A 15691-nucleotide genomic window follows, 5' to 3' on the forward strand; every position below is an offset into this window, starting at 1 on the left:
AAGATACAGATCTCATCTCGTTATAAAGCGTTTCCACTCGCTCCTGTGCAATACTGGAAATGTGGTTCTGCGACAACGTTGAGATGCAGAATCTTGCACTGGTCAGGGTCACAATTGATTGACTTGTCGGCATCAGATCAATCACAGTGACCGGGCAGCCACTTCTACTGACACAAGCCTGAGGCATGCGAAGCAATCATATTTTTGTCCCCCAGCAAGCCAACTCCTTAAACATGCGACAGTACAGCTGAAAATACAGAATATTTATATATTTACATTGTCTGGGAATTCTTCTTTTCTTTTGTTTCCTTCTTTTTTTCTCTTAAAATAACAACTTTTCCAAACCTCTTTGTATTTATTTAGCTAAATAACAAGTAGCATTCTTTCACACAAGTCCATTAAACACTTTCAATAAAACCCTATAGTATCAAACATTAAAGCATCTGATCTGCAAGTCCTACAGCTGATACTGCATGCACTGTCTTCTCCAGGTTTCCTGAGCCAATATATGCACTCAAATGAATGCTCTCAAATGAACGCAAATTTATATGGGGACTATATTAATTTAATTTTGACTTTAGTTTGAGAGTAATAAAGCATCACTCTAAATGTACATTTCATCTGTTTGTGTGTTGTGGGGGATCATATGTGTTGCACTCCACATTATGACATTGCTCTTCCACATCCTTATTGTTCATGCGCATTAAATGCTCCACGAAAGCTTAAGATGAATAAAAGATTGACACACAGATTGTGTTTCTATTCTATGTGTTTTTACATCGTACTGTAGAGAGTTGCTGAAATAGAGAAGCATCATTAAGTGCTTTTGATGGTCAAACATTAAAACTAAAATAATTTTGTCCCTTTTTTGGGGGGTGATATTAAAATGTATGCATTTTCCCAACTTCCTTATTGATCAAATTAAACTGATTCAAGGACAATCCCTTGAAGCAAGTTCAACAACCTTATTTTACTGCATTAAAAGCCAAGTTGAGTTCTTCTCATTCAGTTGTAAAGAAATTATATTTGGGAGCAATACAAGATAAAACAACATGAATAGATGAATTCCTATGATGAAAATATAATTTGCTTGTATGATAATATTCAAACCATGAGTGTTAAAGCTTATTTGAATACACATTTGTCTCCATTCTCTCTAATCCTAGAGCTGCTATGTGAAACTGCAAGTATTATGCTTCCTCTAAAAGAATATAGGAAAAGTGCATTTATTTCATCTAAAGAGTGGAAAACGACACGAAGAGTAACCAAAGACTTGAGTGCCAGCTGTTAATTTTTAAGGCAGCCAAGGCATACTGAAAAGGCACACAGGGTGCTACCTTAACAGTCAAACATGTGTGTCTCCATATGTCACTCTTTTACCACTGGAAAATTAGTGCAGTGACAGAAGGATGCATTTGAGTGTGTGTAGGTGTAATCTTTTTGACAGCAGAGTATGCTCCTCCTGTGACTCACTGTCTTTGCATACAATAGTTTGATATGATTATATAACCAGGTGTGCATGAGGAAAGAATAGTCTAAGATGCTCGATTATTTCAGGGCGAGTACAGCCTTTCAGGATGTACTGCAGAGAATGTTTATGATAACAAAAAGTCAAGAAAGAGGTTGAGACTTTTAAATGAAAAGATATGGGTGTATAATCGGGGACTTTGCTTGCAGTCATGAAATAACTTCCACATGCGGCTGGTTCAAGTAAAAATGGAGAAGATGGGAGTTAAAAAGAGCACAGAACTGAAGCGTGCATGAGAGGCACCCAGTGAAGAGTGTATGAAAGTGGAGGGTGGCACAGTGGGAGCTACAGACTGACCTCTGGAGTGGTAGTCTGCTGCTGCGCTGCTGATGGGCGCTTTCTTTACGGCTGAGGAGCGATAGACGATGTGTGTCCTTCCCCCTCCTCCCTCCTCGTCCTCCTCTTCCATCACTCCATCGGCCCCCTCGATCGGCTCGATAAAAAACTCCTCTTGCTCGATCCTGATCATACCAGCCTGAAAGAGAGTGTGGAAATTTAATTGGTGTGCATAGGTGAACTCTGACATCATGTTAATGCGTGTCAGTCCCTCATATAACCACATACAACACCCAGCTCCTGCTCCGCCTGCCCTTGTTTGCCTCCTACTCTCTTCTCCAACATCCTTGCCCTGACAGTTTAAAGAGTTTCTTTTCCATTACTCCATTGCTGTGTTAGGAGCTTGTTGGGAGGAGGGGCCTCCTGGGGCCCTGCAGAGGTCCGGAGTGACACCTGGCATCTAAAATGGCCAACACACCAGCAGGAGATAAGACTGTCCCGCTCCCATCCTGGACTAACACGTTCTGTCAGGTAATTCCCCACATCCTTGCACACACACTCACACAAACACACATCAGCCGTGCACAAACACCAACTCACAGAGAGAGAGGGAGAGGGTGAGTGAGGAAAGTGACGGTGAAAAAGATGGCGAGAAGTAAAGAAGCGTGCATACAGAGCACACACGCTAAACGGAGTTGCGTGCACATGCACGGGGAAAACAGGCACTTGGAAAATTGCCCGTCACTCTCTCTTATTCCATCTGTCTGTTTAAGACAACTGGTAATTACCAAGGCAACGCACTGCTGTAGAGGAAAGCCATGGGGGAGAACACACAGGGAGGATGGGGAGGCCTTGGTGGGGGAGAACGCAAACGAAAGAGAGCGATAAATGAAGAAGAGAGACAACATCGATACGATCAGCGCTTGTCTGCTTCTCCCTCCGCTGTGACAGGAGAAGGAAGGGATGATGAGAGAATTGAAGGGAAGAAAGTGAGCTGATGATAAAAAAAATACAGTGTACATTACAGAGTGACAGAGTGACGAAAAGCTGTGAGTGGACTGTATCGCACAGAGTTTTGCTGAAAGACACTCAAGTCAGAAGTCTCACCTTAGACCACAATGACCGGCTAAAATGGCTGACTTTATTAGCCTATTGCATCTTTGGGAGTATACTGTATATACACCCTATTTAAACTACATTACATATATACAACTGAATTGATATGAATTTGATGGTGAAAGACATAGCCCTACAAGTACTGTACATAAAGACATAAGTACAGTCATGCTTTTAAACTGTATATTCATATTATATCTGTGCACACCGGGCTATCTTATGGTGGCAGAGGTAACTTTCATAACAGACATTCACCAGTTTGGAAACACATACACAGAAAGTAAATATAGAAATGCTCAATTAAATTGAGTTAAAATACAATTTACAATTCGGCAGACACTACAGAACTGATGATTGTGCAAATAATTAAAGCAGCTCTAATTAATATTTTATAATTGCAATGTATCACATGAATCCCTGCATGGGAAAAGGTTTGCTCGTTATAACAAACCTACAGAGAATTATTACCCAAACCTGAAGCTCCCATCAGCTACATAATGTTTTAGCATCTTTCTGCTTATTGTTTTTCATCGGTATTACCATTCATTCTAAAATGTATTTTCGCCACCTGAAAAAATCTACATCAGTTTAAGTATATGCTATATTTAGAATATTTTCACAGCTTTACCTTGCTGTCAGACAGCCCTTTCCAGAGGGCCAACTGAACCTATGTTCAACCAGACTCCTTGCACAAAAATAGTAATTTTACCTCAGTTGCTTATCTACTGCTGCCTCGAGAGGTTAGTTTGGATCCAAACTAAGCCTTTAAAAGACAGAAGTCACACACACAAAAAAACCCTAACCAATCGAGGACCAGCAACTCCTCTGTTCTGCGTGGTAAAATTTGTGTTTTTGTCAAAGAAGTCTGGTGGCATTGAAGAGAGCACAGATGGCTATAACAGCCTCAGTTCCCTGTCGGACAGGGGTGCAGGTCCACTGTTCTTTATACACTTACTATATGGCTAGCTAAATAGCATGATACATTAAAGTAAAAAAAAAACACTCAATGTATCAAAATAAAATGATCATCAGGTCAGTCATAGTTCTTCTGGTAAAATAATGGCATCTGGCCACAACACAGGCAGAACATGAAGATAGAAAGAGGAGCGCTGAAAGCAGTGGAACATCGTGCTCTGGATAGACAGGTAATCAGGTAAGACATTAGAATGCAAGACTACACAGCTTGACAATGTTAGTTTTAACCTACACCTACCTGTCCTAGTAATAAAAGCAGAATATTCAAACTAAAATGATCATGATAGTAAGTCATTGTTCTTCTAGTAATGATATCTGGTCACAATGCAATTGTCTGATTGGTAGGTGTGTTTAAAGTCAGTAAAGAGTAAGCAACTGACACACAAACAAACACTCACACACACACACACAAACTGCACTGGGCATTATGCTTTTGATTCTCTCACTGACGACATCTGTATCCATGATGATCTACAGTATACCTACATGGAGCCTGAACACAACAAATATGAGAGCAGTTTTAATTTATGAACGGACCTAGACTCTACAAATCTATTCTTTTGTGGATACAAGTATGTATAATACTTATTAAAACCTTTGAGCTCTAAAGGAAATGCGGTATATGAACTTGTATGCTCCCTGAAATCCTCAGAGAGGCGCATTTGAAAGGAAATGGATATTAACAAAAGTGGCCCCTCAGAAATAAAAAGGAGCTCTTTCTCTTGAATTTACTCTTGTCCTCTCCCAGTCATCTCTCTGTCTTTCTTTCTGTCCGTCAGTCTGAGCCTTTGGTCCCGTAAGGATGTCAAAAAAGCCACTGACCTGCCCTCTCTCCCTCCCTCCCTCCCCCTTTTTTCTCTCTCCACCTCTCTCTCTCGCTCTCTCTCTCTCTTCATCCTTTCTCATCCCTCCATTTCCCCAAGCCGTGGTGCGGCATTCCGATCGGAGCTGATGGATCTGCGATGGTGCATGCATTCCCACCCCAGAATACCAAGCAGTGGGGAGAGGAGAGCCGTGTCAAAGAAAAAAGATGACATGTGGGACTGGGAGACATGGTTGGATCGATCAGAGCCGGCATAGTGGGGGTGGAGGGTTTAGAGTGAGGGGAAGGTGTGAGGGGAGCCGAAGAACTGGACACGTCCTTTGAAAAGCCGAAGTGAATAAAGCATCAAAGCGTCTGCACACATTTCCATAGTGAGAAGCATTGTCTTTATCTCCTCTAAAGCAGGAGCAGCCAAGCCCTAGTCGAGGGGATTACAGGGAGGCTTGTCCAAACACTGTGTCCAGAACAACTGAGAGAAATTCAGATACGTCCGCAGTACAACACCAGCCTTAATGTGCCAACACTACTTACCAAAGACAGGGTTAAGGGCCACATAAAGATAAGCTAAATGTAAAGCTCAACCATGATGACTGTCTACTGTCAAGTGAGGCATCAAGGTAACAACACCTGAGCAACCCCAGTCAAGCTGTATTCTGCACTGCCAACCAAATGCTGGATGGTGAAAAGTGATGACATTTTACCCATGAACTTGCAGAACAACTGAAGATCAACGTTAAAACTATCTCAACCTCTTTGTTCTTTCTTTCTTTCTTTCGATGGCCTATTTGTTTACATTTTGGCAAATCTGCGGCTTTGGCCATTAGCAGTTCCTCTTCACACTGTTCACACAAAAATCATCTGGATTACTACTAAAAAAAAAAGAGTGAGTCAGAGACATCTTAAGAAGTGCCTTTTTATGTGATTCCTTTAATTGATTTATGGAAGTTCATCATCGGTGGACATCACTGTAAAGGGAGAGTTGATTTTAGCTGTGAGTGTATTGTGTCTGTGTGTTTCCAAGACTGAGGAGTAGCGGTGTGATGTTTGTGGCAAATTGTGTCAATTGGGTGAAAAAATTTAATGCTGTTTGTATCTGTATCAAAGCACACTGTCAAGGTGAAACAGGAGATGACAATATATCATGTTTTCTGACAAGTGGTTGCTATAAATACATTATTCTGTCTATGCTATAGCTTTAGAATTAACACTCCGTAACTCAGATCGCCGTGGCATCAACGGCCTCATTGTGCTCCTTTGGGCCTGAAGATGTTTTATTAGATTTGACCTGTTAAAATGTAACTTATTAGCTCCACTCCCCTCATGAGATGCTTTAATCTGACACAGTTGCTTTCTGCATCTTATCATCAAATGCTACTGTTGCCAAAATAACGCTCTTGTGAAAGATTTCAAGAAATTACCGATTAAAAATACAAATAATCCACAGACCTTGCTGTGGACAGTTTTTGCTGTTTTCGTTATCTTCCTCTAGTAATCACATCCAATGGAAAGTGTCCACAGTCAGGTCTGTGTGTTATTTGGAGCTAATGGGATTTTACTTGGTAAGAAACACTGCTGTTGATGTTTTAAAATGTCACTGTCAATGCCTTGAATGCTTCAAACTAACCTGAACCTGAAGTATCTGGCTCAATACCACTCGGACTATGCAATTAGCTGACCCTTTTAGCCCCTTTATGAACAATCCATATAAACATTTTACACCCGCAGTCCTCTCACATCCATAATGCCTCAAGTGAGACCCCTGACTTCAGCTTATTACAGTGGACGCTTTGTCGTAAAAGCTGGTATCTGCATCGCTTGGCTACTATAAATATTTTAATGGAATTGACCTACTCAGTAAAGCATGTCAGTCACGGGACTCAATGCTGACAATGAATGCAATAATAATTTATAACATAGCATTTTTCTCTGAATAAGCTAATAGCTGAAACACGTACATTCTTATTAATGTTGTCAAAATGCTTTGACTTTGCTGCTCCTCTGCAAAGACTCACATTAACAAACAAAGACAATGTTAGAAAGATGTCCTACTTATGAGCTGTCAGATCTATTTCAGCTCGTATTTCAATCAATTTAAACACTTCCTTGAGTAAATCTCCTTCACGAGGGATAATTATGCAAATTACATGTAATTTATCATCAAGATTAAAGAAGACAAAACATTGGCACATTCTGCAAAGTGCAACCTGCACCACATATACACATCTGGCTCATCATCAAACGAAACATCCATACATGCTCACAACTCAGCATATATAACTGGGTTATTATTACTCTCATGGCCATTGAGATGGTGACACTAATCGCAAAACTCCCTCCTGAAGTCCTGAAGCCCATCTGCAGGCTCCAAATCTGGATCCTACACACTGAGTGTCCAGTTACAACAGGAGGATCCTCTGTGTTTGAAGACACACCAAGCTCTATTTGAGGATCTGAAAGGAGTAACTTGAGTCCTGGGTAAGCGTCCTGAGGGGCATGTGAGACAGACAAGTGGCAGAGAAGCAGTGCTGGAGTGGAAGAGTGGATGTTGTGGTGAGGATCAAAGTCACACCCGGTCGGGGCCCTTCAGCCCCGTCCACCACAGACAGAGTACGTGTGTGTGTTTGATCTGGTGTCACTATGTGTGTAAGTGTGTGTTTGATCTGATTCATAACCCTGCTACTGCTGGCTAACTTCACACACAGTTGCACACAGGCATCCACAGGCGGGCAGGGCAGACAGTCACTCACAAGCACAAACACAAACACACACATCCACACGCAAATATAGCTTTGATAGTGACTCACTTATACAGTGTAACCCTCCAATTCATTCACCCTTTGAGTCATAAGAGATTCAGGCTTGTACAATAGTAAGGCTGATTTGAAAAATTAGACACACTTCAGAGAGCGAGAGAGATTAAGAGGACACGTCACTGCAAATATTAATTGTGTTTTATTTAATCGCATCAACAGAAAATTGCACCTTTATGCTCCCCCGCCAAGCTCTGAGAAAGCCAAGTTTTGTGTTTGGATTATGAATATGGCTGAAAAAAATGTACATTTATCTGAAATTCATGAAGGCGGCATGAAGCTATTATGACCCTTGGCAAACCTTTCCTCTCTGCTGCTCGACTCTCACAGGAGAAATAGGTGGAGAGCAGAAGGAGCAGGAAGAGGGAGAGAACTGCAATTAAGGTTAAGTATTAAGACAGATTCATTAAGTGAATTCAATTATTTTCTTAATGTCCTGAAAAGCGAGGCGATAGCCCAATTATGTTAATCAGGGACGTGCAAAGAGGATGAAGGGAATAAATCAGATGCAACAAACAAAATGTAACAAATGTAAACATATAACAGAAGGGAGGCCTAGTCATACTTAAATCTTCTTTCAGCTCGGTCCTCTGTCATTTGCTCAAACACACTCTAACACACACACAAAGATATGCACATGCACTGTCAGGCAGTGCATGTGCGTGTGTGTGGAAGCCAGAAGCCAGTGTGATTTAAGCCCTGCAGGACTTAGCGATGCGACCCCATCCCTGTCACCCTGCTCAGCTCATTACATTGAGTGGTCTCTAAAAATGGTCTCTAAAAAACCCACCTACACAACCTCACACACATACACAGGCGTGGTATTTCTCTTTCCCTGCTTTCTCCACCTCATTTGCAAATTGTTCATCTTTGACCTGAATTTTTTGATCACAGTATGTCAAACAAACTACTCTCTCTCTCTCTCTCTCTCTCTCTCTCATACGCGTTCAGAGTCCCGGGTCATTTCAGGTTTTAACTTTCTAGGCTGGCCCAGGCACATCAGCTGCCTGTGACCCCTAAAAGAAAAAAGGGGAATTGTAAAAATGCAGCAGTGAAAGGAAGAGGAGGAAACATGAATAAACAGGAAGGGCCCTCTGTGAGTTCCCCACAACGCCACTCTGAGGCTAGGGTCTGTTATCTACAGGAAAATCTTCGTACTTCTGAGTCAGACCCCCACTAGTGCAGTTTGGTCAACCACTGTTTCAGCCCTCATATTCCTCTCTATATTTGCACTCTTTCTTCATCTCCTTTCCCTCCTTGCTGCCATATAATCCTCTTCTCCCTAGCTCTCCACTTTCCTCTTTTCTTTTCCATCTCTCTTTTTGTTTCTCCCTCATTTTTTTTCTTACAATTCCATTAGTATCCCATCCTCCCTTACTCAGTCTCTTTCCGTTTCTCATAATGCTAAGTGGTAGAGGCACTCTAAATGTGTGAGAGTGAAGACGGGCCCAGGTGTTGGAAAAAGAAGACGGATAAAAGACAACAGGGCACAGGCCGTATTATTTAAACAGAATCTGGAAACCTGGTTAGCCTGACCACAGGATCTGTGGAAATTTTGGTTCAGGGCGAGAGCGTCGTTGACACAGACAGAAACACAGCCACTGACAGTCTGGCAGATAAGCTGCGAGACAGAGTGCCAGACAGACAGACAGTTTGCAAAGGAGGCTGCCGCGGTGTCCTGTTCTCGCTTTTCTCTCTCTCCCAATTCCTGTTGTTATTCAGGACAGAAGCTCCATCCCTCTGTTTTCTGTCCAAACAGAGATTATGAATCAGCAGTACAAGGAAGGGAATCGGAGAGGAAATAGAGACAGACTGAGCAGAGGAGTTAAAGCAGACGAAATGGGTGATAACCAGTCAGGGTAGAGGTGATGGGCAATGGAAGTGGTAGGTAAAAATGAGACAATTTGAAAGAGACAGTGAATTAACAAGAGTAGAAAACTGGAGAAAATTCAAAAGAAAAAGCAGTGGAAAAGGCTGAAAGGAATATATGGGTCAACAGAAAGTGATAGAAAGGAATAGAAAGAAAGGAAAAATATAGAAGAGAATTTACAAATTACAGATCATTTATTTCATAATCAGCTCAGCGCTGAAAAAAAGTGAAGGTCCTCCTCCTCCTCCTTCTACTCCCCCGTTGTTCCTTGCTCTCCTCTCTCTATCTCACCTCTTCATTCCTTTTCTCTCAGCAGTCTGACAGCTTTCCCAGACAGCCAAATGTTCTTGTCCTGACCAATATGGAGGAGTCAGGACAAATTCAGGGAATGTTTACCAGATCAAATCATCAGAAATCATCCACACTTCTCCACTGTTGTCTTTTCACAGTGTGGCTCAGGTATTAGCAGAGGGCCTGCACTTTCTAAAGAGGGTGGCAGTTTGCTGCAGAGGGCCAGAGGCTGTATAACATAAAGCTGATATATTGTTGGATCAAACTTACTCCAACCCCAGAGGAAGGTTCACAGTAGCTGGTGTTACATTTACAGCATCCCCAACAATGCCAAAGTGCCATTAAGGAAAGCTCTGAACTCCAAACAGACCCTGGGGCAGTGCACCAAAGGCAATCTCTGAGGAAATGTTTGTTTAAGCCTTGGAAATCCTAATTTTACCTTGTGTAAATTGGGGAACAAGTGGATCTCCATAATAAAACTACTGAAACAAATTCAGGAGCCTCACAAAATGAGATCTGCAATTACTTTACAGGTTTAGGGCTGGAAGTGATTTCTGCAAGACACATAGTATGATCCCAACATATACAGGCCATGAACAGACACACCTATAGAATACTGGGGGCTTTTCTTCTTGATTCCTGTTTGTGCAATAGTAACATTATCAAAAAACTCTATCAAAAAAATTATATAATGATGAATTAATACTAACCAATGTACATTTTACTACCAAAATTTACCAATTTACATTATACTATGTTCAGTTGTCCCTGTGAACCTACAAAGTGAGGGTCATGGGTAACTGCACACTAGATTGTATGTTTGGAGGCCATAGAAGCTCGTAGAGAAGCCACCATACACACCCATGTGAATGCAGTAGAAAGCATGTCTCAGCCACATGTCATGTACATCACCCTCCTTTTTTCTGTCAGAATACTGGAGGCCTTTACTGTGAAGTAGCAGCAGGTGTGTTTTGTAACGTATACTGAAGAGTTAGCCAGACTGCTAACTTGTTGCTTACAATATTAAACGTCCGTTTTTGTACATTGATCATGAAAATTCATTCTTGATCTTAGGGGCAGACAAAAAAATCTTATGTCCAATTACTAGCTTTTTCCTGATGGATGGAGTTTGCTCAGTTGCCATGGAGATTTGATAAGAGTTACAAGAGACAGAGTTGTCTGAATGACAGCTGACACTGAGGAAGACTGTGAGATGTGACTGAAAACAAGCCATGCAAAACCTTGAGTTAAGATATATTTTATTATCAAACTGTAATGAATTTCTACAATTCTCTGTGTGGAAAGTGTGGAACTGTGGAAATATATCAGAAAAACAAAAAGTGAATTCATTGTGCAGCCTAACTAGTTTGTAAGTGATACGACTGACACACATTTTAATAAACAAGAGGTTAATCTTTACAGATATTTAGCCTCTGCGTGCTCTCTGCCCTCACTGCGCTCATGCCACCACACACACACACACACACACACACACACACTCGTAAAGAGCACCAGCTAAGCGCCCATCAATCCCTCTTACCGGCCTAGCCCAGCCATCGATCAGTGTGTGTGTATTTCTGTGTGTTCACATCTGTGTGTGTGGTCTTCCAGATTGACAAATGACCCCGATTAGTGGCGAGTGACCGCTCTATGATTGCAATCTAAGTGCAGCGCAACAGCTGATCTCAGACCAGTGTTGTCTAGAGCAGACTGTGATTAATACAACAGCACTTTAATGAATTACAAACCAACCACAGGCCTGGGATCTGCTCACCAGTGATAATTACATCCTTGCACCTGTACCTGTTTTGAGCAGGTCAGTGGGAAACGTGACATTATGGGGTTATCTGGCTCTTGTATGCACATTCCAAAATGAGGAATCTGGTTTCATTTGTGTTTAGAAACAACACATTCATATCTCTCCATATTCCATTACAATGGTTTGGATAAAATGTCAGTTTAGATTGTTGGAATGTGGATAAATGATGTTTGTCTGTATGAACAAGGCTCTGCGCTAAAACACAATAATCCTGCTTTTTTTTCCTTTTCACTTTCAAGAAATCCCTCAGTATCTCGCACTTATTGTCGCCCCACTTCTGTCTCACTCATTCTTCCACCCTCCTGACCCCCAGTCCTATCCACCCCTCCCAGATGCTGACAATCTCACACACACACACACACACACACACACACATACACACACAGAGACACATCCACACACTTGCACACACAGATCCATGCTCAGATCCACACCCATCCCCATCCTCCTTATCTCTACTCTATCTCTATATCTCCACATCTATTGGGTATACCTGTAACCTAGCAACAGAGCAGAGTGTAGACCCTCCCCTACCTGCTCACATCTCTGACTGCTGGACCTGACAGCCAATCAAATTGTATCAAGGCAGCAACAAGAGGCAATCAAATATTTGCTATAACTGGGAGTTGCCCCCCCGCTCTCCACCCTTTTGACCCCACATGCGGGCAAATACATGTAAAAGGCATGCCTGTGCACTCACTACATACTTGAAGACGTCTTCAAGGATCTTCAACCAAGTCCAGTTGCCCTAGACTTTTCTTTGTTTTAATATCGGCATTATATATCGACCATCAGCAGCCCTGCTCTCTAAATATAGGCATCAGCATCGGCCACTGAAATAACCCTATCGGTCGACTACTACATACAATAATATCTCCTTTTAGTTATAGTTATATCTAGATATATCTCACCTTTGGCAAAAATCTGTATCAACTCCCGCAAAGACATTCAGAACTGAATATCTCAAAATTCCTACAAACCAGAAAATATTCTTTTCAGGTCTCCCTCCTCCACATGGATAGGTTACCTAATTGACTGGGCACAAAACCAGGATCCCAAGTGATCAGGGGTCCCCACAGTCAGAGCCTTTATGTAAAGTGCCAGCTATTAAGATGTTTTAATGCAAAGCAAAGCTTTTTGAAGCTTGTTTAGATCCTGCATCTAGAGAGAAATACATTTCAAAAAACTGACCAACAAAGAACAAAAGGATGTTTTGAGTACCATTTTTCCTGGATCAGACCTGGATCATGTAACAGAAGCCAGCACTATCTGTTAAAACAAACTAGAGGTTGTGCATAAGCAGATGTTAAGTTCTATAACCTTTTTCTGAGGTAGAACCTATTCAGTCTTCAGTTGATCTTGAGTAAGGAGGCACACCTCTAGCTGTAACTAACAGACATCACATAACCCACAAGATTCAATTCAATTCAATTCAATTTTATTTATATAGCGCCAAATCACAACAACAGTTATCTCACAGCGCTTTTCATAAAAGAGCAGGTCTAGACCGTACTCTGTGATGTTATTTACAGAAGCCCAACAGTTCCCACCAAGAGCAAGCACTAGGCGACAGAGGCAAGGAAAAACTTCCTTTTAAGAGGCAGAAACCTCGAGCAGAACCATGGCTCAGGGTGGGCGGCCATCTGCCTCGACCGGTTGGGGTGAGAGAGAGAGAGGGGGGGGGGGGGGGGTGTAAGGAGAGAGAGAGGGGAGGGAGGCAGCCTACACAATATACACACAGAGGTACAGACAGTGAAGGCAATGTTGCTATAGACTAAATGAAAAATGGTACAGATATTTATAATAGTGTTAATGGTAACCATCGTAATGTTAATGATTATAATAACAATAATAACAATAAGACTAGTAACAATAGTTACTTTGATTGATTGTAACTTTTTCAGCTCTGAACTACATTTCTAATTTGTTTCCCATAAGCCAGAATCTAGACTTGCTGACAGTCTGGGACTCACTCCTTTACTTGTGCAATTTTTCCATTGTGTCGTGTTGTAAAACACTTTGTACATTTTGTGTTTAGATGAGTGCTATGAATTTGTATTGCATATTTTTATTCATTTTATTCCATTATCTACAGGTGCCATGCCACACTCATCGGTGTAGCATGGCAGATTTTATCCTTGACCTACTCCTTTTTCATCTTTCTCTAGTCTGTCTCCTTGCCTCCTGCTTTATTTTCATATTCCTCCACTTTTCCACTGAAACCTGTCAAAACGCAGTGGAAGTGCATACGGGGAAGGCAGTGTGTGAGGGAGCGAGTCCCTTATCAACCTTTTGAATCGTAAGAGCTCCCACTCTTGCTCTGTCGACGGCTCAGATTGTACTGCTTCTGAGGGGAGCGATCAAAGCGGGGCAATTGTAAGAATTAATCAGACTCTTGTTGGATAGATTGAGTGAAGAGACATGAGAAAGGGACAGACATCTTGGTCCAGACAAAATTTACACATCTGTTAGTACAAACAGTCCCTTTCACGTGTATACAGAAATACAGTTCACTTACACGTAGAGGGAAATCACCAGCGTTAAAGTGTAATCAGGGCTGTAAACTCTAAAATTCCAAATCCCACAACCGATGTGTTGAAAGCAATGGAGGCTGAGATCTGATGTTTTTACAAAAACTTATCCATGGTTCCAACACCAAAAGATAACAAAGGCCTCTGACTAGTAGTCAGAGAATTCCAGGTATGAAATCCAGTGTAGCTCTTTATAAACCACTATGTGTGCATGTGAAGGGATGCATGTCTATGTGTGTGTGTGTGTGTGTGTGTTGAAGAGTGCTGATGAGTTGAGGAAGCAGTATTAAAGCCAACTGTCGTTTTGGTTGGTGTGCACCCAGGACATGGCCATTAAAATATCTCAGTCTGCCAACGCCGACTGCGGGCGGTTTATTGTCAGTGGTCAGCTCTTGGTGTGTGCACTGTAACTTATGGTCCTTCAGAATCCAACACAAACGGTGAGGGCAAGTGCAACTGTGTACCAGTAAATGTTTTTGATGGTTGTGACTCTGCTCACAAGAAAAATATTGCTACAGTCGTAGTTATAATAATGCTGGAGAAATTACTTTAATGGGGGAGTCAGTGTAATATTTTTATAGTATTTAAATGTAGCTCACCTTTTATGGGCGCAAGTGTGCACCTTTTTACTCAAGTGTGTGTCACACAGTGCAACTATTCTGCATGACCCTGGGCTACTGTATATACTGCAACCAGACTACATTATGTGTGTATGAAGGGAAGAGCTGGTCAGTTGTGGAAAACAACAAAGTAAGACCAAGAGAAAGGTAGGATTATACAATCAATCTCTCACTATCCCAAACATGCATGAAGCGTGCAAGTTTTGAACAGGTCTTTTTGCTCATTTGCTCATGCGTATTTGGTTGTGGAAAATCCAGTGACATCTTAAGGACAAGTGTAAAAGGAACTTGTTGACCAACACTGTAATGAAGTTGCTCTAGAAAAAAATAATTTCAGGATATGTACAGCAACAACAATTAGTACTCTAAAACTTAAATAATAATCAGAACTTCTGAAATCAGAATCAATAATCAAATCTAAGTCAACTCACTGCTTTTGATGTTTCCGTGTAGCCTGAGACAACATTTTTTATGAAACTCATTGTAGACATTTCAATGCATTTCCCCCTGACGCGTGAGAGCTACCACTAGAGGGCGACTGTTCCAGGCCCGTAGGAACTTGGTGGGCAGTGAGGTCTGTGAGGTCTGTCTGGTGGGCAGAACAGAGAGAGGAGGGGGGGGGGGGCAGAATGTGTGTGGGAGAGAAAAAATACTAAACAGAAGGTGAGGCGAGACAACTGAGTGGGGGGCCATGAGACTGAGATGTACTCAGAAGGAATGTGTGTGTGTGTGTGTGTATGTGCATGTATTGTGAGGCTTATGTATGAGATCTTGCATAAGCGCAGGTGTCAGCAGGTGCATGCAGGCACTAATACAAAGTGGTGCATTGGCATCTGTGTGTGTGCATGTGTATTTATGTGTGTGCGTTTGTGTGCCTAAGGACAATACTGCTCCCTCATTACCCAACTGTTTCCTCCAGTCCAGCACTAATGAGGAGCCTCACCGTCATTGTGGTAATCAAGGTCAAGCCTAGGCCAACACACAGAAACAGACACGCATACCTTCACACAGTTTTCAGAGCCACAGTGCGCA

General features: G+C 41.9%; 1 protein-coding gene across 1 annotated transcript in view; it reads right to left on the reverse strand.

The window, feature by feature from the left end:
* The window catches only part of LOC119888589 (A disintegrin and metalloproteinase with thrombospondin motifs 2-like), a 112655-nt gene that overhangs the window by 56901 nt on the left and 40063 nt on the right, over positions 1–15691 (reverse strand). Inside the window, 1 exon segment of the mRNA XM_038699230.1 lies at positions 1826–2003. Coding sequence (XP_038555158.1) covers positions 1826–2003 — 178 coding nt within the window.

Source organism: Micropterus salmoides, unplaced genomic scaffold (genome assembly GCF_014851395.1).
Source record: "Micropterus salmoides isolate LMB-PRFRI ecotype aquatic unplaced genomic scaffold, ASM1485139v1 Ms_hic_scaffold_5, whole genome shotgun sequence".
Taxonomy (NCBI): Eukaryota; Metazoa; Chordata; class Actinopteri; order Centrarchiformes; family Centrarchidae; genus Micropterus; species Micropterus salmoides.